We start from the raw sequence: 27,660 nt of genomic DNA, 5'->3' as shown, positions 1-27,660 counted from the left end.
GCGGCGGTCGATGGGGCGCAGGCGCCACGTGGCGCCCACGCGTGCTCTGCCCCCGTCAAAAACACACGGCACGACAAATTGCACTGCGCCGACTGTTGCGGGCCCTAACTAACGTCTCCTGCACGCACGGATCGAATTAAATAAACACAACTTCACTCCTTAACTATAATCCTTATAAAAAACAAATCCTTGTAAAAATATTTAACGCTTTTACGCCTAATTCCAATCGTCCCGTATAAACTGATCACTCTAGACTGTAATACATGACATACGGATGGACATAGACTGTGATTATTGAGGAGAGAATGAAATGCGATGCAAAGAAGGAAATTAAGAATGAATGAAAATGTAAGATTGTGTGATATATGTCAGAAGAGTGAATGAACGATTATGTGAAGACTGGAAGAAGAGAGTAAAAATAAAAGACCTGTGAAAAATTTATTAAAAATAAAGTCCCTTTACCACAATAAGCTAGGCTTATGCGAGAGGTCACAAAAACGGAGGCTATAAGAAATGATCACTCTAGATCTCTATTGGAATGCGATAGGATAATAACTTCTGACAGTTCAAACTCTGCAGGCACAGATAGCAAACTATAATTCATTTTATATAATTATCTTAATCATAACGTTATTTATTAAATTACCCTATTCGAAATCTATTGATATTTAGATAGATACCATAAAATGAAAGCAAATGATCGATACATTCACTCATTAAAACTTTTTAAACAATCATCCTGTATAACGAAATATGGCTAATCTTGAGCTAGCTTAGTTTCTGCTCTAAGCCTTCATCGCTCGGTCACATCAAGCTCTATTAAAATTTAACATTAAGGCACACAATATATAATTTTTTTTTATACTGTGTGTTTACAGTAAAATAAAATATTGTGAAGATATTCATTATTTCTAAATATATTAACTGGGCATACATTAAATAATAAAGTAGTAATATGTATGTATACATATTCTACATATTTTTGCTTAGCGCTTTGTCAACAGCGGGTAAAATGTAACAGATTAACAATAGTGAGAGACCGTAAAAGAAAAAATAAAACTGTTGTTTTGTTTTTTTTTCACAGTTTTGAGATCAAAGGACAACAAATCAAAGTCCACGTAAGGGGCGTGAGGTGAAGGCGCGAAAAACGTTATAAATAAAGTGGACTGCGCTTGACGTGGACCTGTAGGGGCGGTGTGTGAAGATATTTTTGGACATGTGTAGCTTTTTTTTTTGTTTATGTTGATATTCCTTTTTTAAATTGAGGGAATGCATTTTTTTGGTTTTATTTACATACAAAAAATACATTGCCAGGCGAGGCGATTATTGTATATCCATCCGTAGATATCTTTGCCCTAAGCATTGCAGTGAGCTCTAATTCATTTCATTCTGATTATTGTAGTATGTTGTACAGATTTTCAGTAGGAAGGTGTAATTGAATAAATAATTGTTTATTACTTATCGCTGTAATTATTTTAATGTAAGTACTACAAGGTGATAGACGCGGCGTGGGTAAGATTTCCACCAGGTGGAACAACGACATGGACATGGTCGCGGGATGACCCTGGATGCAGAAAGCGCAAGGCCAGTCGTGGTGGCGATCCTAGAGGGAGACCTAAGCCTTGCAGTGGGCATCTATAGACTGAAACGAAGACTTCACCAGTATCCTAACTCAGAATGCAGTGGTAAAGATATGTTCTTCGACTGAAAGATTTTCCTCAATGATTATGCCTTGGTATTAAATAGAAGTGGTTTTGAAAATTAAAGATGGCGGAGTAACATAAATAATAAATAAAATACTTAAAAATTATGTTATTATCATTTTATTTCCACATTTAATTTATGAGACAATATTTACGAATTATCGAAGACTTATACATACTTAACTAAGTTATGACATTTATTTTATATACACGTAAGTTATTTACAAATTCAATTAATTATACATCTTTATTACATACGAGACATATTTGCTGTTTACATTTAAATCCTTACGCATGGTAACACTATTAGTGATGTAATGTAATGACATTGACAGTTATTTTTTTTTCGAATACAACAGACGAAGGAATTTTCAACATAGGTTTGACTGAACGAAGAAGGAAAAAAATAGTTTTTTTTTAAATTCATGTTTATGCTATCCAAACTTTCTTGTAAATGAATTGTATGACACTTTTTTAAATAAAAAAACAATGTACTCGATAAAGACTTCAGGTTTAGTATACACTTTAACATTTATTCATACAGAATGATTGATATAGGTAACAAAGATTTAAAGGCATGAATGTATTGCTTATTTGCTGTAAATTAAAATATGTTACAACCTAACCGAAAATAAAAGGCTTCAGAAATAATAAATAATGTTATGATAATATAGTAATAAAAAGCGTTTTAAAAATTCGGATTATTAGGATTAAAATTAATTATTGCCTGGCCTGTCGCATTCTAATAGAAAATAATATGTAATTAGAAATATATTTAAAAGCTATATAAAGCTTTTTGCTCAAAAATGAGTTATTCAATTACCTTTTGTCATATTTAGTGCCAGTTACATATCAGGATGGGTCATTAGCTAGGTGCCGCTCACTCGGATCCGAGTAACCCGCACATTTATTTAGCTTAGGCCAGTGGAAAGTCGGCATCATGGATATTTTAAATTTTAAACATAATATCAGCTATTCAGATATACATAAAAAATGGTTTCTGAGATGAAAAATTCTCATTTTTCTGGCGCTTGTGGTAAAGTTTTTGCATCTATTACCAATCAATCTATATTAAACACAGGGGTACATGCAGCGAAAGACATTTTCCTATAAAATGAAGCCTTTTTAAAATCGTTGAAAGACACTGTAAGCAAGCTGCCTTCAACGGGTCCTATTGGTGACTTATGGGAAGGCATATGTAACAGTGAACGATGTAAGATTGAAATGATGAGTATACAAGTAACATCATGAAGAAAAGGATAAAGTAACAATAATATCAAAAGTACACTGGGCGATTTATCACTGAGGCGATTTAAAACAGCCACCTAATTATTTTATTCGTATATTTACTTTAAAAGCTCCTCCCGTAAACCTATGATTTTTTTAACAGTGTATTATCAGGTTTGATACATAGATAAAAACTGCATTTGAATTCAAGAAAAGCAAAGAAATACATCTACCTATAAACATTATCTTTTGACTATTCCAACATTTAAAAAACAGATTAAACTTGTTAGAGTAATACGCGAATTCTTTACGTATTTATAAAGCTTTCAGTAATTTCACAAAATCTATACAGTTAATACATTTATATACAGTAATATACATATAAATGTATTATATAAGAATTTCCACACGAATGTACATTGCGCTATTGAATGAAGGACATTTGAAAATAAATGACAAATGGGACGGACGTGTGAATAGTATACCAAAAAGAAAAAATCGAAATCCGTAACTTTTTTTTATTACAGAGTACGTATAATAAAATGTTTTTTGTGTATTTTTAGTCTGATTTGCCTTATGTTGTTTTAATTATAAAAGTAAGTGCGTTTATAGACATTTTTAGAAGACTATTGTGAAGTTATATTACAAATAAATACAATAAAGATTGAATAATTTACATAAAAAATAATGTACAGTTTGGTTATTTCGTTATTAGCAAAAACACGTCATGTTACGTTAATTTCTTCGTCGGAGGCGCTAGCGTCGCTGTCAAAGTCGTCGCCGTCGTCCATGTTGGTGTAGTTTTCGCGGGAAAACATCGTGCTGGTCGCCATCTTGTCTTCGTAGCGGAAGCTGTCACTCTGGCTGGACGATGCAGCGAACATTTTATTTTTTTCTTCGCCCTGATCTTCGTTCAAAGGCGACAGAGGTGACATTTTGGATTTGTCAGCTTCGGCGTCGGATAGATCTGGATGCGGGTTGTTCTTATTTGGCAGCGTCTGCTCCCTGGACCCGCCTGATGCGAGCAGCTCACGTTCTTTCGAATTACGCCACTTCATGCGGCGATTTTGGAACCAAATCTTGACCTGCAGATACAGATAACATATTACTAAACAACTCGCGATTTGTGAAAAATGTTTACATTAATATTAAGGTACCAGAACATTAGTTTACTGTTTGGAAATCTACAGAGTAATTGGCTATAAATGTGAATGCTGTAAGTGGCGAATGTATAGCACATTTGCTGACAACTTATGTATGGTGTAAAAGCTACAAAGCTTATTTCTGAGAAAAAAGAGCTATATATCCACCTCTTAAAATTTTTTACACCTATAACTATTCATCTTGTTCAAGATATGTGTGGTAAAGAAGGTATCATACTTATTAAATTGTTACTTTGTCCCCTGGGTAATTAAGGAAGTTTTAAAGGGCCAATTTGAAAATAGACTGACCTAAAACTTACGAAAGAATTTGTGAAGAAAGAAGTTGAAATTGAAAGCATAATTTTTTTGGTGGAAAATTTATGATGAAATAGTTAATTTATATTATTACATAATTAGAAATAAGAATATTATAATATTAAGAAGTCATTTAATTTCTAAAATTTGCTATTTATTTTAAAAATATTACAAATGAATTTTCAAAAAGCTATGATTGATTAGGATACGTGAAAAATTGAAATTGAATTTTGAAACTGTTAACAAGTATTATATAACAAGTAATATATATTTAAATTAGAATTTGTTTTTGGTGAAATCAAAACAAATGATGCTTAATTGTTATATAAATCTTATAACGTTGACGCTGAACTGATTTTTCTTAGATTTAAAGCGTAAATTTTTTTAAAGACATAGTTTTGGCTCTGTGTTTGGCATTAATCGGTGTAACATAACTCCTGAAGATGCCCCGTGGAAGGGTTAAACATGTGTTGAGTGATTTGACGGTGGCAGTTGTGTAATTCGCATTGTTTGCCGCATGCGCATTTATCAGCGGGCTGGCGGGCGGTGCACTTTGTTGCACGACTACCACTACATGTGCGGAAGTGGCTAAATATTGGTCCTTTTCTTACTAAAGATATAGATTAAAAACTTATATATTTTAAATCAAAACCATTTTAAACGATTGATAAAAATACCTAAATTACATTTAACTATTATTTTTAATTACGTAAGATCAACATAATGTTAAAATAAATATCCATAATTAAATATAACAAATATATTTACAATGAGCTGAATGATTGTATTTTCATATTATAAAATTCTCTAACAAATAAAAATATTCTTTCATAAACATACGTTTTATGTTTTATTTTTTTATAGTTCGTTTTTAACAGTTGTAATAATATTTTTCCAATTCTCGTTTACATAAAGTTGATTCATTTTTTTTGGGACAAGGTATATATTTGTTTTTATAATAAAATAACTAAAGCAATAATTCAGTTATCGATGATAAAATTCAAGGTTTATTTTAAGGCAATTTTTTTTGATTGAGCCTATTTTTATAAAAAGAAGATTTGAAATAGGAAAAAAGAGTAAAGCCAGATTCTTCACAACAGAATCAACATTCCGAACCCGGTAGGAGAGTAGAGAGAAAATATAGACCAATATCATTATGTATAAATACACCATCAAATCAGTAGTGGTACCCTATCGGACTTGCAATCGTAGTAGTGGGTTCAATTCCTGGGATATAGTCGACGCTCTGTGCATTAATTATATAGCATTGCCAATGCTCACAAATAAGTTTCCAGAGGATGGACAGCAGCGTCCTCTGTTTCCTTTGTATGTACCATAATACCACATACTGTGATTGCCAACCCGTCTGCCAAGTGTGGCAATTATGGTATATACCCGTAGATATCTTTGGGAAATGTCTGTGCCTTGTAGTGGGCTTCCGTGGGCTGAAACATCGACACAATTTTATGTCCATTATATCGGCGTCTTAACTCTTTGAAGGTGCTTAACAAAGTCTATTGTAAAAAATAAATGTTACTTATACTGTCGATCATTTTATGGCAATTTTTCCTATTCTTTGTATACAGAGTGTTAATAATGAAAATATAAAAAAATACGAGTCATAATCGTTAGAATTATCATCAAAAAGGGCGTGTGACGCATTAATATATTTTTTTTTATCCATCGATTTCTCATTTTCGCCGATTTTTTGGTGAAATCCCGCAAACAATTTACGAAATAAACCGTATCCGCGCATTGTTCTGCTGCCAACACGTTTTATTGATGGTGGGAGGCGTGGCAGAACGCGGGTGTTCCTGTGCCTCGGCGTTACAAAAAAAAGTTGACTTATTCGTGCATTAGATTAACAATCTGTATTTTCGTAACTCACCCCTGGGATAAAATATTAAATATATTCGAATATCATAAAAATGCTTTTTTATTTTGACGGTTTCGCCTTACATTGCCAATGACATACTTTATGCTTTTTGTATAAAAAAATTAAAAAAAAAACGAAAGTAAATATTAGGATATCGTTGACATTTTCGAATTTCAATATTTATTAAATTTGTATGAAAACCGAGAATTTATGAGATTTTTGAGAAACGGTCCTATTGTAAATCCATGGAAACCATGTCCAGTAGTGGACATGTCTTATTTAAATGAAAACAGATGTCAATTAGCAAGTTCACAAATTCTTCATGGATCTGGGTTTACCGCATATATAATAATGTTTTACGAGATATCTTAGACCTTCCTTGCCTAGTTTTAAATCTAAAATTAACGGTCAACTGGTAGAAAATGCCCTAGACATTGTATAAAAAGAGTTTAAATTAATAAATAAAAATATATTATTAAAAAAATCTTATTAAAAGTTTCAAGGGTTTTTGGTTGACCGAAATGTGACCGGAACTAGCTTTGTTGACTAATTTACATGATTGATATTAGAATACTACTTATGAAAAATTGTTAAATTTAATTTAAAATAGCATCTTAAGTTTTTAGCCGGCTCTTCTCAACAGATCACCGTTCCGAGCCGGTGGTAACTTACTACTTGTAATGTCTAATAATATTATTATTAGAGATTCAAAACGACATGTAAATGCCTACTTAAAAATATATTTTGAAATTGGACTTGAATTTGTAATATTTTAAATTAAAGATAAAAGCACTTATCATATGATGTACACCTAATAAAATTAAAAAAAAATGAAAGTGTCAGTTGGTGACCTTTTTTTTTGCAATAATTTTAAGACATCATTTTGACCAGCACTTATTGTTGCTTCTAAACACTTCGAATCTTTAGATATTCATTCTATTAGTTCAGTAATATTCATGAATTTACATAAAAAGATCATATTTAATTGCTTAGACAGTTAATTAAAAATTGGTGCCTTCTAGCATTCGGATAATAACATGAATAAATAACCATTTTTATTAATTTTTCTTCTAAATAACGTTTAATAATGCCACAGATTATATTTCGCGGCCCATAGCCGAAAAAGATTACTGATGCCGGCATTGAATTGACATAAAAAAAGTAAATTCTGATAACGCTAGTAACATAATCAAATTAAATGATTTTAAGTGGACAGTAAAAGGTATATGTTCCAGACAAACCCTCTATACAGGGTGGTCAGTTAAGGGTGTAAATTGGTTTTGGTTCATTCGCCTGCAAAAAGCTTTAAAACTTTCACACATATTCCCAATCAACCTGTATAAAATTATCAATTAATTAATGTGCAATTTAATTAATTTAAATATGTAGTAATCTTAATTTTAAAAAAATGTTTTTATTACTACATTATCTTTAGGTTATTTGTTATTTCTGAAACCTTAATTTATTTAAATAGGCTGTAACATACAATAATTGACAGCAAATGTGCAATACATTCCCCTTCAAACCTTTTACGCATTTAACCAATCACTCCGTATTTGTTTGTGTAGTGTTTTTTTACATTGTTTTTTCTATGTTCCGAAGATATAATCACAAAGTTTTTACACGTATTTCCAATCACCTGTATAACAATGTACACTATTTCTGTAATAATATTGCTAGTAACTAAAAGGGACTTCGACATCGCAGGTATTGATAATCTGAAGCCGTCCATTTAAAGCATGGTTGCACAGACTTATTAAGACTGGGGGCCACTCGGGCAAATCATGAACTGATGGCGGGCGGGCCGCCAAAAGTATAGGTAATTAAATTTTTTGCGTTTTATTCTGGAATAGAATTCAATATTTTTCGAATGTACGAGAGTATTATTTTTGCTGTCGGCGGGCCACCAGTATTCGACCGGCGGGCCGCGGTCTGTGCATCCATGCTTTAAAGGAACAGGAGATGGGTTCACACAACACGAAGTGATATCGAAATGCTGTGGAACCTCGAACGTGCCAAAGTGGTCGATACGTTTCCCAAAGTCAGGCCTTTCCACGAGCATAGCTTTAGCTAGTAAGACCCATTTAACCTTACTTTCTTTCCAAAGAAGCAAGATGCTGCCATAAATCAAGTAAGAAAAAAGCTCGATAACATTATGAATTGAGAATATAAAAATATAAAAGCTACGCGGGCTTTTCTCCCTGCTTTCTCTCCAAACAATAAAAACTTTAATTAAAACATGTTTTATCCGTGGCCAGTGACTTTCATAAAAAAAAACTAGTGTACACATTTTTTTTATTCATTCGTTCGTTTGCTGTTTGTAATGCGATACAATGGGCGTGATCGAATGAACGCTGAACGTCACCATTGTCCACAAATGAACGGTCGAATGTGATAAATCGTTCAGATATTTTTTTTAAAAGTCATCGCACTGGCCATCTCCGTGACGTCATCATTCTAAATAGAAAAAAAGTAAACATTTAAAAAACAAAAATAATATAGTTCTGCCCATAAATAAATTGAAATAATATTTACTTTTTTTGTAACCAGAAACAACACAAAAAATTTATAAATTTATTATTTAAAAAAAAAAAACAACACACTACGTTATTGAAACTGAACTCTAAAATTAGCAAAACAAAGTGAAAATAAAACTGTATTAAAATTGCGTTGATTTTTTATTAGAATGGGAATCTCCGAGTTTTGATGACTTGGCGCAATAAGAAACAAAAGTGCGGCCATCTTTTTGAAAAAAAAGAAAATTAAAAAAAAAATTAAAGACTCGAACCCAAAACAACGCAACCTCGAAAATCTAACAACGCACAAAAAAATATTACCAATTAAGCAGTGACGCAATTTCGAAAAAAAAAACGTTAAACGAAACGACGCAAAGCGAGGTATTGGTGTAATCGTTATTCACATTGCAGATATAAGTTCGGCAACGAAGTATGCTTTCTTGTAATGTATAATTAGCATTAGTCAAGCATAGTGAAGTCCGTTAAAAAGTTAAATAAATTGAATTACTGGGAAAAAATTGTAAAAAGGAACATTCGAAACGGAAATGACAAATCGCTGCTCCGCGATCCGCCGGAACCAATCGGTTAGCGATCCGTTCGCGCCTTTTGCGCCGTCATTTGTCAAACTTTTAAATATCGAACGCCGATTCCTATTCCATTGTCGATTGAGTCGTTAACATGCGATCGTGATGCGTCAGATATTAAAAAATGGACGATCGATAATGATACATCCGAAGTAGCAGATGTTTGGTGAGGATAAAAGTAATTACGAAAAAAAAAATTAAGGAATCAATACGTCAACTATATTAACGACAGATAACAAAAAATAAATCAAATATTTTCGAACGACCAAGTTCTTGTAGATGTTGTACAACTAATAAAGAAGAAAAAGTAGACAGGAGATGCAAAACAACTTGTGGCTAATTCTATTCCCTGAAGGAAATTAAAAACAAAAATATATATAACATATAAAAATGACTCTTCGATACCTGTCTTGTGTCTAGCTTGTTCTATGGATACCAGACATGGAGTTACATAAGGAAAAAAAATGAAGCCAACGCAGGGATCAATGATCAAGTGGAACAAGAAGATACATTTATTTGATGGAATCAGGCGTTACCTTGCGGAAGTCCATCCTAAGTAAGAAATGGACCAATCTTTAGCCACTTTCGCACATGTGTTGATTAAATCAAACATTTTGAGCTGCCACCCGATGTAATTTAGTTAATTTGATGTACAAACGCGCCTGTTCAACTAGGCATGCTGATCTTAAATATTTAATGGAATGGACATGTGCGGAAGTGGTTAAAGATTGGTCCTTTTCTTACTTAAGAAGGTACATAATATAAGATCAAAAACTATCAGTAAAAAAACTAAAAAAATGATGTGTGGTGAATGCTTTTCATATCTCGAAGATAGAGGAGCATTAGGAGAAATAATTGTCGGCAGACCAACATAACGGTGCGCTGATGATATTCTTGCAACGGAAGACACTATTGGAAGATTTATTTAGTGAAATCAGGCGTTATTTTGTGGAAGTCCATCCTAAGTAAGAAAAGGACCAATATTTAGCCACTTCCGCACATGCAGTGGTAGTCGCGCAAGTGCAAGTCTCTGACAGGGCTCTGTGTTTCTTACTAATCGGTGTAACATAACTCCTGAAGATGCCCCGTGGAGGGGTGAAACACGTGTTGAGTGATTTAACGGTGGCAGTTGTGTAATTCGCATTGTTTGCCGCATGCGCATTTATTAGCGGGCTGGTGGGCGGTGCACTTTGTTGCACGACTACGACTGCATGTGCGGAAGTGGCTAAATATTGGTCCTTTTCTTACTATTGAATGACACTTGCTAAAATTAGAAAATTCTAGAAAGTGAAACAGGATGCCTTTATCCAAACGGGATCCAAATATAATAGAAATTACTAACCGTACTAACATTAGACTAATAAGTTAATTGTACTAACAAGACTAACATTTTAAATGTAAATAATGTCGATGTGGAAATAAAAACAAGGCTTAGTAATAATAAAGTACATCTTCATCCAGCGTACAGCCTGCATCCAGCGTCTTTTGAGAACTTTAACAAGGTCGCCTGTACTCCATATCGGTTCATCGCTTTAGAAACTTTAACTATAGCGGTCATCTGTTCTACACGCTATATGGGTTGCACGTTGCCAATCCGCTGGGCTTGGTACATTCATTCGTATGCGCGACTTCCGATTTCTGATTCGACGTTGTGACTGTTAGTTTGTTCATGAAGTTAATAGTGATAGAAAACGTTTCAGTGGCGTAAGTCATCACTGGTAACACTGGATGAAAAGACAGTTTCTCATCTTTCGTTGCCTTCGTTTCAGTTGGCAGACGCCTGCTATAAGGCATAGTCCACCAGACAAATGCCATGCTTGGCAGGCGGTTGGCGATCCCAGTGTGGTATTGGAATGATGAAGACGCTACAGCTTATCCTCCGGACACTTCTTTGTGAGTAGTGACAATCCTATATAAATAATACATAAAGTGTAAATTATGTAAGGTTTTATCGACCCTGGGACTTACGATCAAACTTATATATATCTTACTATATATCTTACTCAATCGTGGAAACTTCTCAGTCGAGTTGAATTCTATGATTGACCTTTTTGTTCGAAATTGGAATTATCTAGTTTGACTATTTGCCAGTACAAGTGTTAAGTATATATTACAGCAACAATCCTAATTATATACGACACCTACAATAGGATATTTTTCTTTTCAAATTCGGATAGATGCCCCACTGCAAGGAAAAGGCTTTCATATAAGTAAAGATCGCCCCAATGAACGGTCTCAGAAGTGACTTTTCGCGACCTTGACTTTATAAAGTTGACAACTTAGTGTTGTCAGCATAAGCGGATTCTTAATTTAAAAAAAAATAACCTCAAAAGAGTTTCTAATACATTACAGCCCATCATTACATTACACATATATAAAACCAAAATTTACTGCAAAAAAATAATGTTAGACTTTATGAGACTAAAAAAGATCGTATAATAACCTCCATAAACACTAAATATGTCAAGAGCACACGAATATGAAGAATGAATTCACAACCGCATTTTATCTAAAAACATTTATGTTTATTTGAAACGAACTACATGTTTAAAGTAATTTATCAGTGATACAAAACAAATGCGTGAGTCCCCCGTCTTGACCGCGGCACGGATTAGTCGGCACGTTTCCGTGAAGGGCTGCGACAATATGCCGCCGGCAGCTGACGCCATTGGCGGCCCTTTCTACACGTCTATAGTGATGTCCAACGTCTTTGTGCCGAAAGAATTATCGATTCATTCTGTTAATTACTAAAATATTTTTACGTCACAATTACATGATACACGGTCGAATCGACAGCTTATATACCGCATTTAAAAAATATAACTATCATTATACTATTAGTTTGCATAGAGTTAATCCGCCATTAAAATATGTTTTATCTGTATTGCATAATGTAAATTTAAATTATGTTTGGAATAAATTTATACATAGCAATTTATATAAATGCAAGCTGTTTGCTAGCTTTTAATAGATAAATTCCAAAACCAGATTTGGTAAATCCCCACTGTGGAATATTCCTTACCATAACACAGTACTAACTAGCATAGGGGATAGTGAAAATTATGTATTAATAAGTAGAAAGTGGGTAGTAAATTTATTTGGGGGCCGGCCTAAGATAAGTCTTTCGTATTTTTAGACATAAGTCTGAAATTTCGTAAATAGAAATTTCTAGTAGCTCTAAGATGTCTCAGCTATAAATCGAAGAACGAATGAAGGTTAAAAAGCACTAAACACTATACTAAAATTTTAGTTATAACTTGCATTATGTTTGTAAAATCGAGCGTGGTCAATATCAATTTAGTTACAAAAATTTGGGCAATTAATACCGATTTTATATACGACATAATATTATTTTACCTTAATAAGGTTTATTTATTTGAATTGACCATAACTGGTCGCAGAAACTTCCCTTTAAGCCTTTTTTGAAGAAGCTTTTATAAGGAAAATCTGCTTTTTTTAAAACAATTAATTGTTTTAGATTACATATAATAAATAAATGTGTAAAAAAAAATTAAATTTATAACAAATTGACATTTAATGTAATAAAATATGTTTTTACTTTTATTTGTAGTCTATTGTTGTCGATATTAATTTGTCGCATCACTAGCAAGAGACGAGGGTTGGCCGCCTGAGAATTAATTACTTTTTGACATATTCACTTTTATTACAATTTATACGGAATAAGTGATACCGAGCGAATGATTGGGGTACACGAGGGATGCGGGGGAGACATTCACATGTCGCCATTAGGATTTTAAAAAATCAACATCTAGTGACGGATTTGATTCGTATGCTTGTAAACTTGACAGTTTTTTATTTATCTACACTTACATTATTGTTCATATGTCATGTAGATAAATATTAATTATTTTCTTTTCTAATCCTTTATTATACATGGTGTTTGGTTTTAAATTTAACAGCAAAACATTTTTCCAAACAACCTTTATATATTGATTACTCTGAAATATGTTACATAAATTTGTGTTTTTATTAAAATTTGCAATTTAATTACTTGGATATTATAAAAATATATTTGCCAATTATATTGGAATTGGCAATGATATTGGAATAACTTCTGGCAGTACAAAATTTGCAGCGACAGATAATGAACAATAATTATTATTATTGTCTATTTATTTCCATAATGAATATTATATTACACAAGTATATCATATGATTAATTACAACATAATATGATAATATGTGCGTGCACATGCAATTTAAATTTCAATCATAATAAATAATTTCAATGTACATAAATATTAAAGCACAAATAAATTTAAAAGAATCAAAATTAAAATTCATTTTTATAAATCAATATGGACCCCTCTACGGGTAAAGGCCTCCTCCATTTTGCTCCACATCTGTGTCTTTTGCTTTGGTGATCCAGTTTTCACCAGCTTTTCTTTTTATTTCATCAATCCATTTTTCCTCCAGTCTACCTCTTAAGCTTGTATTTGTTGATCCTTGCCAGGTGTCCATTTTTAATTGTCCATGCGTGCAATATGACCCGCCCAATTTGAGTTTTGTTTCTAGAATATTCCAAGGTTTCTAATATTTTTATTGTTTTCCTTATTTCTGTAGTTCTTTTCCTATGCTGTATTTGTATGTTTAGTAGACTCCTTCTTTTCGCTTTCTGGCACACTTGTATTTTATTTTTGGTGTAGCTATTGTAAATCCATGTCTGGCTATATGCAAGCTATATGTAGGACAAGGTAGTAAACATGAGTCCACTGTTTTTCAGAGTATTGAAAATGTTTGTTTTTCCATATGATATTAAAGCTATATTTTATTGCTGAAATCATTAATGTTTTGGTTAAAGTGTACCATATATTAATTGACAGCAAATAAGCTATAAATTCTTTAAAGATCTTAATTATCAATATTTTGTTATCGTAAAGATTATTCGACTCATGTGGTGAAATTTCTGTCGACTATGTTTTGCGACTAAATATATTTCAAAATTATTTTCGAACACGCTTAAAATTTAAAAATATAAGTTCCATGGGCACAATGGAAACCAAACACACCGTCGATAAAATATTTGCATTGATTTAAAAAAATAAAAAATTCAGTCATTGTTAAAATTTCGTATGCGAATATTTAAATGTATATTTAAATAATTTTATTTGACTTTCGTACAGTTACACAAATACGATGTTTGACATATCGTTTTAAAAAAAAACACAAACATGGCGGCCTGTCAATCACGAAGCGGGTTGCGCGCCAACAAAAAGTAGCCGCATTCAAAATAAATAAATGCTAATATTTGAAATTGAAGCGCCGTGAATGTAAACACGGACCCGGTTTGAATATTCATTCAAATATGAATATTTCAAATTTCGGAACGCGCGTCCGAAAATCAGATTCATGGGACGCCATACCGCAGAGCATACGGTTTATAAAGAAGCATGCATTGTTGTCAACGTATAACTTTGATATATTGAATTAAAACGTTCTTAATTTAAAAAAATTAAGATACTAAGGTCATTTTAACGATCATTTACAAATTAACATTAATTATTGTTCACTGCAGACTTTATACTGCTAAAAGAATAAAGGAATCAGCTTGTCATATTCCAACAGAAAAAAAAAATATTGTGACATATTTTAGGGTTGTCAAATTTTATATGAAATACATATTTTGAATTAAAGCTTATAAACACAAAGTATTATAATATGGAAGGGACCACGAGGTACCAGAGCGAGAAGCAGAAATAATGCCAGATGAGCTGATGAGATCTTTTACAGCAGGTCACGGGTGGCTCCAAGTTGCCAAAAACAGAGTAAAATGGAAACCTTTGGAGGAGGGTTTGACCCTAATGGGTTCCATACAAACCCAAATTATTATTTCTAATTACTCATTTTTAAGTCATTTGTATGGAATGAAATAAAGCTTTATTATTATTATTATTTTATAGCATTTAATAGAGTAATCATTATTAATTTTCAAAATGTCTTAATTCATGTGCGCATTTACTTGCGTTTTTAAATGGTTAAGTTTTTTAACGTTATAAGTAGTAATCTACCGCTGTTTCGCAAGGTGATCTGCTGAAAAGAGTTAAGAAGAACCTCTTTATAATCAATCATGTAACAACAAAAAAAATCAACAAATCGAGCTCCACAGATAACTATTAAATGATACAATACAATATATTTAATTACATGCTTTTAATTTTTGATTTTAAACTAAGGAAATTACGTTTAATATATATTGTGGAAATGTTTACTATTGGCTTGTAAGTTTTATTAAAAGAAAAGAAGGTGATAAAGGAGATGAACAAAGGCCGAATGGCTTAGTGATTTCTAATAAGTTAAAATTTGTGCTGCGAAAACAATATTTACATTCACACGGTTTATAAAGTCGTAATGTTTTTGTAGTTTGGCTATGTAATTACAGCAATAAATTACATCCCTTCATAATGTATTATTAAAAGCCTTTGCTTTTAATAATACATTATAAAGGGATGTAATTTAAATTATAATTCTAAGAATCGATTTAAGGAGTTAATAACTTTAAGTGTAATTTTCGAGAAAAATATTTTTAGAAAAATATTAGATCCTTGTAATTATGTTTTTGTTGCCATTTACACTAACCAATTCTGAATAAGTCGTGTGAATCGAAAAGTATATAATTATAATAAAAGTAATCCTGTTTAGTAAATGATAAAAAAAAAGATTAAATATTTGCTTTAATATATCGTAAAAGTTTTGTAATGGTCAAGTACAATACAATCAAAAGCAATCAAAACTAAAACAACCTTTTAAAAATAACTCTTAACGCGCAATGGGCGACTTAATACCTCGAAAACATTCTATGAACGCTAAACCTGCTCGCAAGTATCCTATAAAAATCAGATATCGTAAAAAAAACGGTTTCCGTACGAAACTAAAAAAGGTTAAAAGCCCGGCATCCAATGCGGGCGGGCACCGTACTTTTATTCAATACAAACCCGCCAATAGCAGGCCGCGGGTTAAGAAGCTATACCTACGTTATGGCCGTCTCTCTCTTGTTTACATCCATCCCTGTCCCACCAGCCCGACTCCGGTTGTCTTGAGACAGAAATGATATTTTGTATATTTATGGCGTCATTACTTTGTATATTCTTTTTGTTTTGCGCGCCATTTTTGCGGCCGTTCAGTTTTATTGGTTCGGAATTGTTCCCGAATGTTTTTGGCGGCCAATTTTCCGCGCGTACCACATTTTCATACGCTTTATGTTCTGTGTAATATACTCGTTTGAGCTTATTGAGTTCAGAGGGGTTACAATGCTTTTGCTACCCACGAAATTGCTTTTGATTATTTTTTTTCTATCGCTTTTCATTATTTAACTACATCGATTACCTCACGAAAAATGTCGCTGCTAGAAAAAAATATTAAAATGTCTGTGAATGAATCGTTTGCGATTATTAAAAAAAAAACTATGACGGCGATCCAAGGAGGATGTGAACAGTATATTGTCATCTGAATAGTAACTGAATAATCTTATCTTTTATTTTACAATATATGCACAATAATATATATACATTCCACATACATTATTTATAATATCTCAATTTTTAAACCATACCATTAAGGTTTTATGACACGTCGTTGTCTATGCGTTTCTGTCAAAGTTTCCCGCCAAAATTAATGTCATATAATCTGTCATTTACAGCCATACAAATAAACATATCATGATTTATGAATAGAATTGTACTAAAAGTATTTAATATTCATAAAAAAGGCGCATTAATATTTTAATTAGATTGTCACGGAGTCAGGGGTTTTAAACAAAAGAATAATTGCCGTTGTCTTTGGTATCGAAGACAAATAAAGTTTAGTTTTGTGGGCGGAAAAACACGTAAATAAGTTCTCGGCATTTCCAATATCTGTACTCAACGAACACGTTCTCTTTATGTAAACAACAAATACAATTTATTTATCATTAAAAGTACTACCTAAGTATAGGTGTATATGTGCGGAGAGATGAAGTAAAGCGTGATTGACAAGACGCATACGAGATATTTGTGATGGAACGTCTTAACGTTTGTCTACGTCTCATGTCCTGCTGCAAAAATATCTATAGAAGCGACTAGCAGTCACAAAGAGTAAAAAAATTAAAATTTTCTTTATTAATACCAAATATAAAAATTAAATTAATATAAATAAATGTATATTATTTATAGGTTGACTATAAATAAGAAAAATAAATCTTTAAAGTTTTTACACCAACTTCACACCAGCATTTATAATGTGATCAAAAACGTTTTTTTTATTTAAGAATGCGGCCAAAAACTTCTGGTAGTACGTATCTACAGGGATAGATAGTAAACAATAATTAATTTTACAATTTAGTAATTCGAATTTTGAAACAATTGATTTTAGTACAGGCTGTACCATACTTTAATTGACATCAATTGAGCTATACCATACCCGGCGATCGTACATCTACGACTGACAAAATGTCACATAGGTAGTGTGGGATAAAAATAACGCTCTATGAAGTCGAAATTAGCCGATTGTCTCTTTCCAAAGGTCGATGTGCAATATTTATAGCCGGGTACTGTACCTTTCAAATTTTAATGAATATTATTTTTGATGAATAAACCATTTATTTGTTTTCAAGTGATATCGACAACAAGGATAATAAAGTTTCATTTTTATATACAGGATATTTGGTAATAAGTGAAAAAGTATACCTGATTTTACTGGCAAATGAACTATAAATTGACCCCTTTAAAACCATTACACTTATAACCGACCATGTATATCTACCTCGATACGTTCTGAAATTTTTTGAATCACGTGACCAAAATATTTAAATTTTCGCCCTATATCGTTTAGTGTCGAAGGCACTTAGCCTAAAACCTCTTTTAATGTAGCGAAACACGAGAGCTCCCGGGAAGCTGTAACTTGAACCGCTACGTACTATTACTTTACCGAATTGGGAGACCATTAAGTTCTTAGATCGCTTCGGTGAACGCTCTATGCAGTGATCAGGATTAGGACAAGGTTCTTCACCAGGGGACCCAGCTTGGGCTGTCCTTCGTCGTTAATATCCGTTTAATATTATCATCATCACTTTAGTCGTAAGTCGTTCAATGCTGGATACATGTCTCTCCTCAGGTTTCCAATAGGACTGGTGAAGAGCGGTTTCCATCGATCGTCTTCTGATGATCTTAACAAAGTCCCATGTTGAGGCTTAGAAGTGAAATATCCAGAAGTTTTGAAAAATTAAAATTTAAAATTTTATCAGTCGCCTGTTCACCTTGTGAATGAACTTGTTTCCCATCCAGGACCTTAATCCTTAATTTACTATGTGCTTATTATATTTTGTCTTCTCTTAGTAACAAAATCAACAGACAGTATAGGAATTTTTAGTATCTTCAGGTGGAAGATAAATTTGGTAAAAAATGAAAGTTAAAATAGAATCAAAAAGTCTTAACGTAAATATCATAAGCGAAGAATTAATAAAAAAAAACAACAAACAAATTTATCATAAAATGCCGACACACTCGCGCGGAAAAGGCGAAGGCACCGCCACCCTTTCAGCCAACAAAAAGACCTAATCGAACTCTATGGTTGCACGCACAGATTCAAAATGCAAATATCGAGTTCAGGAGCCGGTAATTGTTTTAAAGCGTCCTCTCCCGGGCACTAGGGGCGGAAACATTCCACCCCTAGCCGCCTGCGTCTGACAGACCCCTCCCTTCTATTATACCCTTGGGGTAACAATTTTTTGTAACACCCCAGTTACCAGTTCCCCTAGAGCTTCACGTTCCGTACATTTTTACTTACAGTTACCGCCGTGATTACGTTTTGTTAGTTTATATGATCTATAACTACAACCTCATAATATAAGGTTTTTTTTTTATTTTTCATCGCTCTAGTAATGTAGAAATGTATTTGAGATGTGATGACCTACTCTAATGTCATCGTTGACTTCTCTCACGTGTCCTGTCATGAATTCTGGCCTCATTGGCAAGCTCACAGCTGCTAGAGCCATTAGGTTCTGGAGTGGAAACCATCGAGCCGCAAGCGTAACCTAGGACTTTCAGCCTGAAGGTGGACAAAGGACACTGGATTAATGCTGCTTCCAATTAGACTATTTGGAAATCTATGTGTGACACCTATGTCCAATAGTGGACGGATAAAAGAAATAATTATCAGTACGACTACTATTTGTAATGACGGAAAATAATAACAATTTTTTTTTATTATTATAATGGATGTTACACAGATATTAGCGTCTGTGCTTTTGTTTTACATTCACATTTATTATTTCCTAGTTTTTTTCTTACTCACAGTTTTGCAAGTTACAGTGTTTAAATAATAAAAGTTTTCTCTTAATCTATCTTAACGACATCCTAACTTCCTCATTCCTACTCCACATTGCAATCCTCACGTTTTGTGACGTCATTCTTAAAGAATCTATGTTTTTCAAATTGTCAATTTTATGTCGTCTATTCCAATGTTGTAAAAGCATCAAAATCATTTATTTACGCACTAGAAAACAATTCTAGCAATGTCTTATATTAAGAACATTATAATAAACACTATGTTTTTGAAACATCTATTTTATATATGTAGGTTTCAATTGATTATTCATAGCTAAGACATAACGACATCCGTAGAGTCAGCTAGTTAGTAATATAATTTTTTCGAATCCCCTATAATCCCAAAGGTACTATGGATGCCCAATCCAATGCATAGGCCTTCCCCAAAGATATCTATGGCGATCGTAATCTGGTATTATGGTACACAGAAGACGCTGCTGCCCATCCTCTGGAAACTCGTTTGTGAGCAGTGGCAATCCTAATTGATGCACAGTGTGTATTATGTAAGCTTGTATCCCGAAAATCGCACGGGTGACCTACGATCGCAAGTTTCAGTCGTATACCGCTTTGCAACTGTAACTCCAGAGATTATATTAAATAATTGACATAAAAATTACGCCATTATTAACATCTGTGTCGACCAAGAGATGGTGACGTCATATTACTTGAAACCCCCCAGAAAAATGGTGAAAAATAGTCAATAACTTCTACCTAGATGGAAAGCACAGTCAGGATAGCCAACAAATATGGCGGAACCATTTAAAATTTATGTCAGGATATCGTTTGTTTATAATTTAACAAGACCCAGTGGTAATAGAAGTGACTTATTCTAAAAGGCACACTAAATTACTTCACATACTCTGGAAACTTATTAAAACTAACCTAACTTTTTTTTAGGTGGGGGAAATCTTCCGGTGTTCAAGATGCCCTGCCTCTGGGGCGAGGACAGGGGTATGTGGGATTCCTACCCACTAAATCCCCCCCGGTGGTCGCCCTCTGCGCTATACGGGGGACCGCGGTATCTCCCGGTCAGGGATCGCCACGCGGAAAAAAAAAACTAACCTAACCTAACGTAACCTAACCCTGAAACAATAATTCAAAATAAACAAACCAACATAATATGATATTAGGTAATCGGTAACATACCTGACTGTCCTTCAAGCCAAGTTTCTCCGCCAGCTTCTTCCGGTCCGGCTTTGATATGTACTTCTGGACCTGGAACCGTTTCTCCAGACCTTTGCGCTGGAGATCCGAGAACACGGCGCGTCTCATCATACCCCTGCGAGGTTTACCTGAACAGGTAATATGAACCATTAGAAGTTATCTCAACGAATACCCCGGCAGATAACGGATAATTACAAAAAATAAATAATAAATAAAAAATCTATCGGCATATTTTTAAAATGATTACCAATTAAAAAAAAGTGTTAAAAAATTTCGCTTCATTTATATATATATTTCTATTATTCTACCAGATATCCAATTGCAAATTGTTTTAAATTATCTATCAATAAAGTTTTTTTTGATAATACTCTCTTAATTGCATTTATAGACTCTACGACATGGTTGCACAGACTTATTAAGACTAGGGGCCACTCGGGCAAATCATGAATGATAGCGGGCCGGCCGCCACAAATATAAGTAATTAAATTATTTTGGTTTTATTCTGAAATAGAATTCAATATTTTTCGAATGTAAGAGAGTATTATTTTTTGCTGTCGGCGGGCCACCAGTATTCAACCGGCGGGCCGCGGTCTGTGCATCCATGCTCTAGGAGTTTGAGGGGGTAAAAAAAGTTCCTAGAGTCTGATAGAGACCTAGATTCAAGCCGCTCCTTTTCACTGTATCACCGCATTGGTAAGGCAACGATTTTGCTTTTACTTAAGTTGACCTTGGATTGACCTGGCACCAAAGAGGACCTCGGTTTGGACTGACACAAGATATATGTTAAGCATTTCTATTGTTCTTTTTCTTTTCAGCTGATGGACGCCTACTGCAAGGCTTGGGCCTTCTCCAAAGATTGCCTAGATGCCTGCTAACATCCAGCGACTCCTATTCATACGACCTTGACTGACGGTCAGGACGTTCCACCTAGAGGTCGTCTAACCACCCTGCGTCTACTGGCTCGTGGCTACTCGAGAAGTAAGCATCAGCACTTGGAGAAGAAGTGGCAGAAGAAACTCCAGCAATGCTTACGTCTACGATGATCAGTGGTCGATTCTACCTATACGTCCTACATCTACCACGCCAGAGGAAACGGCACGCTTTCGATTGATCAACATACTGTACTTTTACAATTATTAAATAGATTTTATCTATGCAAATAAATAAAATTGGACTGTCTGTTTGTAATATTTAAATAAACACTTTTAACAACATGGATGTATATACGGAACATATATCAATACTACATATTTTTAATTATATCTGTCTATCTGTTTGTTCTGGCTAATATCTGAAATGGTTGCACCTATTTACGAGACATACTGGCAGGTAAGAAATGTTGATTTAGTAATAAACTAACTGTGCCTGAGATTAAGTCCGCGTGAAATTTAACAAAAAAAATATTTTATTTTCTTTTGTTAAAGAAATTTTCCTAAAATAAAAGTATCCCAAGTTATTCCTCATTACATAAGTTATCTGCGAGTATAAATCCCGTTAAAATCGGTCCAGCCGTTTCAGAGATTTGACGAATTATAGAAACAGACAGACACGCATACAAAACATGTAATTTTAATATATGTACCGTATGCATATAGTAAAAAGCGGTAATTTTAATATTACATACAGAAACTCCAATTTTACTTATTTGTATGACATACATAATCGTTGACTTGCATTGGAGAAAGTGAAAAACTTTTTCTTAAAAAATAATGTTTTACAGTTGTTATTAAAAATGTTCCATTAATAGGATCATTTTAAATTTTGGTTCCGTATGGTTAGTGAAGGTGAACGCTAATATGTTGCAAGGATATCACCTTAATCCTGGTAAACGGGTTGTCAGCCCCGAATAAAGTATATTGTCCTTCCTCCTACAGCGTGATAAACCAGTCTTACGAAATTATGGAATTCAAAAATAGCTTAACATATTCCGATCAATGATATTTATATACAGAGTGATTAGTTATGTATATACCTCATTTTGTGACTATTAATGTATGGTACGTATCTAAAAATCAACAGGAAATAGATGTAACAGATTCAAAAGTTTTGGTTCTCAAAACTATACATTCACCATTTTAAATCTTTTACAATTATAATCAATCATCCTGTATAACACCAAATTGTTCTCTTTCATTAATTTATGTGTCAAGTAAATAGAAGAATGGAATATATTGAGTCAATAGCTTACCTCTCGAGCTATGCGCCCACGGGAAACCCCCTGGAAGAGGGAAGACTTGGGTATGCGCTTGCGCTGGTCGTACTGTGAACATAGAATCTTTTCAATGATACGAATGCATATCTCTCTCTCTCTTTATATATATATATATATATATATATATATATATATATATATATATATATATATATATAAATATATTACGCGTACCACACGTTACATACTTCATAACTCTTCATGAAAGATGAAGAGGAGCGTCTACAAAAATCAAGAAGTCACGCCTAAATAACTGCACTACATCACGATGACAAGGTTTATTCCAGAAGTGGGAATATTACAACATCAAATACGAATATTTGATTCGTTCTCTGTTGGATATTGACCTAGTTCTTAAATTTCTAATAAGACCTTTAACAAGGTCATCTGTCCTCCTTATGACTGAATGTTCAGTGTTGCGCACCAGCATCTATGCGTAACTCTTTTTTGGACGTTTTGATTCCTTATTCGAACTCGTAGAGAAATTTCGAGATTTATATGGTTCGTTGAACGACTGTCAGCTAGCTGTTGTAGTGTTTGTGTGTTTAAAGCCATTAAGGGATGATAGACGAGAAGATGATTAGAGTTAGGTGTAATGATTGACTTGTCATCATAATTTTAGAGCTTCAGGTCGTTTACTTCTGGAAATAGGCCTTCTTCAAACATTTCTAAAAGATCTGGTTGAAAGCGGCCTGTATCCAGCGCCTTCCGACTTGACTCCGACCCTGAGGATGGGCGTCCTACTCTACGCTAGTCCATGGTTTCTTCTCCAGAATATTCCAACTTACATATGAGTAAAGCTGTATCGGTTATGTCTGTCCATATACGTATCTCACAATTCCTGAATCGCTCTTGTAAAGAAATTGATTCATGTACTATCATTTAATTGTCTAAATGAGCAACAGTAACGTTGCAAAAATAACACGGCACGCACCGGGCCTGGTACGCCTAATTTGACGGACAAATAAAAAACAGCTCCGAAAACATTTGCCCGAGTTAATCTCCCAAAAATAAACAGCGCGCTTGGGTTATTCAATTTTTTTTGTTGTCGGTACTAGACGTATTTTGTTAACAATCGTTTCTAAAATTTATTAGTAACAGAACAATAAATTAATTTTGTTTTATGTTGCGTCACATCGTAACAATTAAATCATTGGAATTAGAAAGCCGCGTTAACAATGACCAGTTGTAGTACAACCTTTATAAAGTGAAGTAAATAATCTCAATGACGTCTTATCAGAAATTAATGTTTTTAGTAATTCTTTATCAAAATTTAAACACCTCATTATAAAAGTATCGAAAAGTAAATGTCGCAGAGTTGTGTTTGTTATTGAAGAAGATTTTTGTAAACTTTTAGATACTTAAAGATTATTTATTTGTGGACTATATGATTGTTTATAAGTAAACAATGTAAAACATGATGTGTTTTCTAAGATATAAATATACGTTATTACGTAACGTATTTAAAACGTTTACTTGTAAATATTTCTTGTGTTATCTCTTTTAGAAAACCTAATAAGAATAATTCATTCTTATAATAAAACCTGTAGTGAAAATATAGTTAAGTATATTCGCACTATACTTTTTTGGCAATATCCATAAATATAAATACTGCATATTTACTATATTAAAACATTAAAAACAAGCTTCAGTATTTTTTGTTCCTTAAGGTAAGTAACATTCACTTTGATTACGTTCAGAAGAGACTGGCAACCCCACAATCCGACAATTGACCACGGAGAGGAAGATGTTCGGGATATTAGAAGAATAAAAATAACCTACATAGCTTAGCGGATTAGCTAGGTGCTGGGTTCTTTAGTTTCTGGAGTGAAGACCAGGGATAGGACTTCCACAAAGAGGAAAGATGACGGTCCAATTCTGTTGAAAATTTCTGGGGAAGGCATATGTTCACAGGTAAACCTTTTACAGCTGAAATCATGACGACGGTTGTAAGATGAGACTGTGGTGGAGTTTCAACAGAGGGATATCACGCGACAATCACTAACGACAATAAAAATGATCTAGACCCTAAACTTTCCCTAAAGGTCACCACGATGACCTCGAGAAAGAGATTATTAGCCGAATCCATCCCGAATAGGCAGCGTTCAGGAAGTTCCGAAACATCTTAACTACCTCAATGTCTGAAGACGAAGGTCTTTGATCAGGACGTGTTGCCAGACATGAATCCAAGATGGGCGAGAGAGGTATGCCCGAAGTTTCGCTGCTAGATTGAATTAAACACGATTTAAACTGTCCGAAATAGGAAATGCCAATTACATTTCTTAGTTTGTCAAAAAAAGGTTCAACAACAATTCAATATTTTATTATATTCATCCACACAATGTCTATTATCGGTAAGTTTAACAAAAGGATATCGTTTTTGGTGCATTAGAGAATCGCAAATATGAGTTTGTGTTATTCAATGGATCTTTGATGCATTCTTATTTTAAAAAGGCAAAGACTTTGAGATTTATGCCACTTAACGATTTAATATAAATTAATTGTGATAAATATGAGTAACGGAATTTAAAAAAAAACTCTTTATATTATGTAAAAGATAAAATATGTTTTTAAAATTTTTATCCACAGATTAAAAATAGATAAAACGTCAAAAAGTCATTTACTTTCGTCATCGTGACAGTGAGTTTATAGAAGCGTGTATTAATGTGATATTAATAGATAAATCAATAAATTAAACAATTTTACAAATTAAACAGTTTTTTATCTATGCACAAACAAGTGTAGTTTGTTTTTTGACTCGCAGCATTATGGTACGCAGAGAACAGCCCATCCTCAGGAAATTTATTTGTGAGCAGTAGCAATTCTATATAATTAATGCACAAATTGTTAATGATATAAGATTGCATTCCGGGAACCGAACCCATGATCTATCACCGCAAATCGAAGTATTCTACTAGCTGGGCTACTAATCCTCAAGAAGACATTTATTCATGAAGATATTTTTTTTTAAAACTTAAGTCATTAGGTTATAAATTGTAAATATATTCTATGACTAAATATACAACGTAAGTAACTTACCGGCTAGATAAGGGTGGTGGCAATGTGCGAGAAGATGCTGCAAATGCTGATGCTGTACTGGAATCGGCCGACTGGCGATTGGTTTCGCGATTGGCCAGGGGTTGCTCATCATTGGTTGCCGGTAATCTGCAAATTGTCGTAAATAGGTAACATTTTTTTTATTTTATAATATTTCGAAAATAAACAAATGCTCCTTATTACTGGCCACTACGGCTACAATACTTTTTGGAGTAAATTTCTGTGCACCTCACCGCCGCACAGTTAAAGCATATATTATAGAAGTTACAAGTAAGGTTATTATAGGAATAAATAAGTCCGTGAAAAGTTTGAATTATATAAAATTGTATTCTGTGAATCGAATCCACGCCCAACGTTGCCCAGTCTCAGTTCTCCACCGCTGGGCTACCACTGCTTCAGATATCCGTTCTTTTAGAAGGTAGTGACGTCTTAATCACGTTAAAATGCGTTCAAAAATAACTTGAAGTACCTTCGAGAAAATATACAGGGTAATCGGTTAAAGTGAATGTATAGTTTATTTCTTAGCAAAAAGCTTGAAGTTTTCACACCGATTTCCAGTCCATCATCAGTCGATGTTGATTACTTCCGGGTCTCCTCATTAGTGATTCGATCTCGTAAACAAAGCCTTTGCATAGCCCTCTCCGTGGATCGTTGAGTTACTGTAAGCTTTTGAGGTCCAGGGTGAGAGAACGCGTGTGACCTGCGTCAATTTGATAGAAATCAACTGTTCTATGTTCTAGTAGTAGTGTACACGGAAGTACTCAGACGCCGCATCTTGCCTAACGGGTCGCAATTAACTAAAGACGCCTCAAATCGGCATAAAACCGTGGAGTCTAAACGCTAAACACCCTAATCGTATTACAACACCATTACAAACAGTACGAGAGCGCGTTCTCGATTGTTTGCGGTGGTACAATTCAAAAGCGGTAGCGATTTTACATATTGTACAGTTTATTGTTAACTTAAATTTTATTTACGTAGACAGTCTTGTATTCTCTCCCTAGTTTTCGATAATGAGAAATGAAGCTAAATATACAAATTTAAAATTAACTAAATCTGCAATACCTGTTTTGTTTTTAATGCCTTTAGTATGTATTATGTATGTGATAACCGAGGAATATATCAAATGAAAAATTAATATTACAATTTAAAATGTTTAAATATAAATTTAATTTTGGTGCCAATAGCACAACGTGTTAAAATAAAAAAAGACTTCATAACTAATAAAACCAGAACTTGAAATATACCAGCTGTGTGATAGTATCCAGGTAAGCAACATTATCTTAAACAAATTATATATTCGATATTTCTTATCTTCGTTACTTTGCGGCTTCTCACGAAGAATTATAAGCCTATTATATCTTACAAACATAGTTTTAAATTATACAATAACAATACTTAAGTACAATTTGTACACTTGAATGTATTGAAAAATATTTGCAATTTGATTGTGTGAATGTGATGCGTCGACTAATAAATAAAAGAAGAATTACATAGGGTTATTGGTTATAGGTGGTGTTCTATTGGGCAACAACAGGCAAGTAA

General features: G+C 33.5%; 1 protein-coding gene across 1 annotated transcript in view; it reads right to left on the bottom strand.

Moving 5' to 3' along the window:
• Positions 1–3,655: 3,655 nt before the first annotated feature.
• Positions 3,656–27,660, bottom strand: part of Dbx — a 45,769-nt gene continuing 21,764 nt past the window's right edge. Inside the window, exons 2-5 of the mRNA XM_068766220.1 lie at positions 26,098–26,223; positions 23,035–23,106; positions 20,829–20,974; positions 3,656–4,015 (exon numbers count right to left, since the gene is read on the bottom strand). Of these exons, the coding sequence (XP_068622321.1) occupies positions 3,656–4,015; positions 20,829–20,974; positions 23,035–23,106; positions 26,098–26,223 (704 nt within the window). The remainder of the gene's footprint in view (positions 4,016–20,828; positions 20,975–23,034; positions 23,107–26,097; positions 26,224–27,660) is intronic.

Source organism: Battus philenor, unplaced genomic scaffold (genome assembly GCF_028537555.1).
Source record: "Battus philenor isolate CCGP_79_NKW_IND1 unplaced genomic scaffold, ilBatPhil1.0.hap1 SCAF_20, whole genome shotgun sequence".
Taxonomy (NCBI): domain Eukaryota; kingdom Metazoa; phylum Arthropoda; class Insecta; order Lepidoptera; family Papilionidae; genus Battus; species Battus philenor.
Note: the sequence above shows the minus strand (reverse complement) of the source record. Positions and strands in the feature narration are given on the sequence as shown.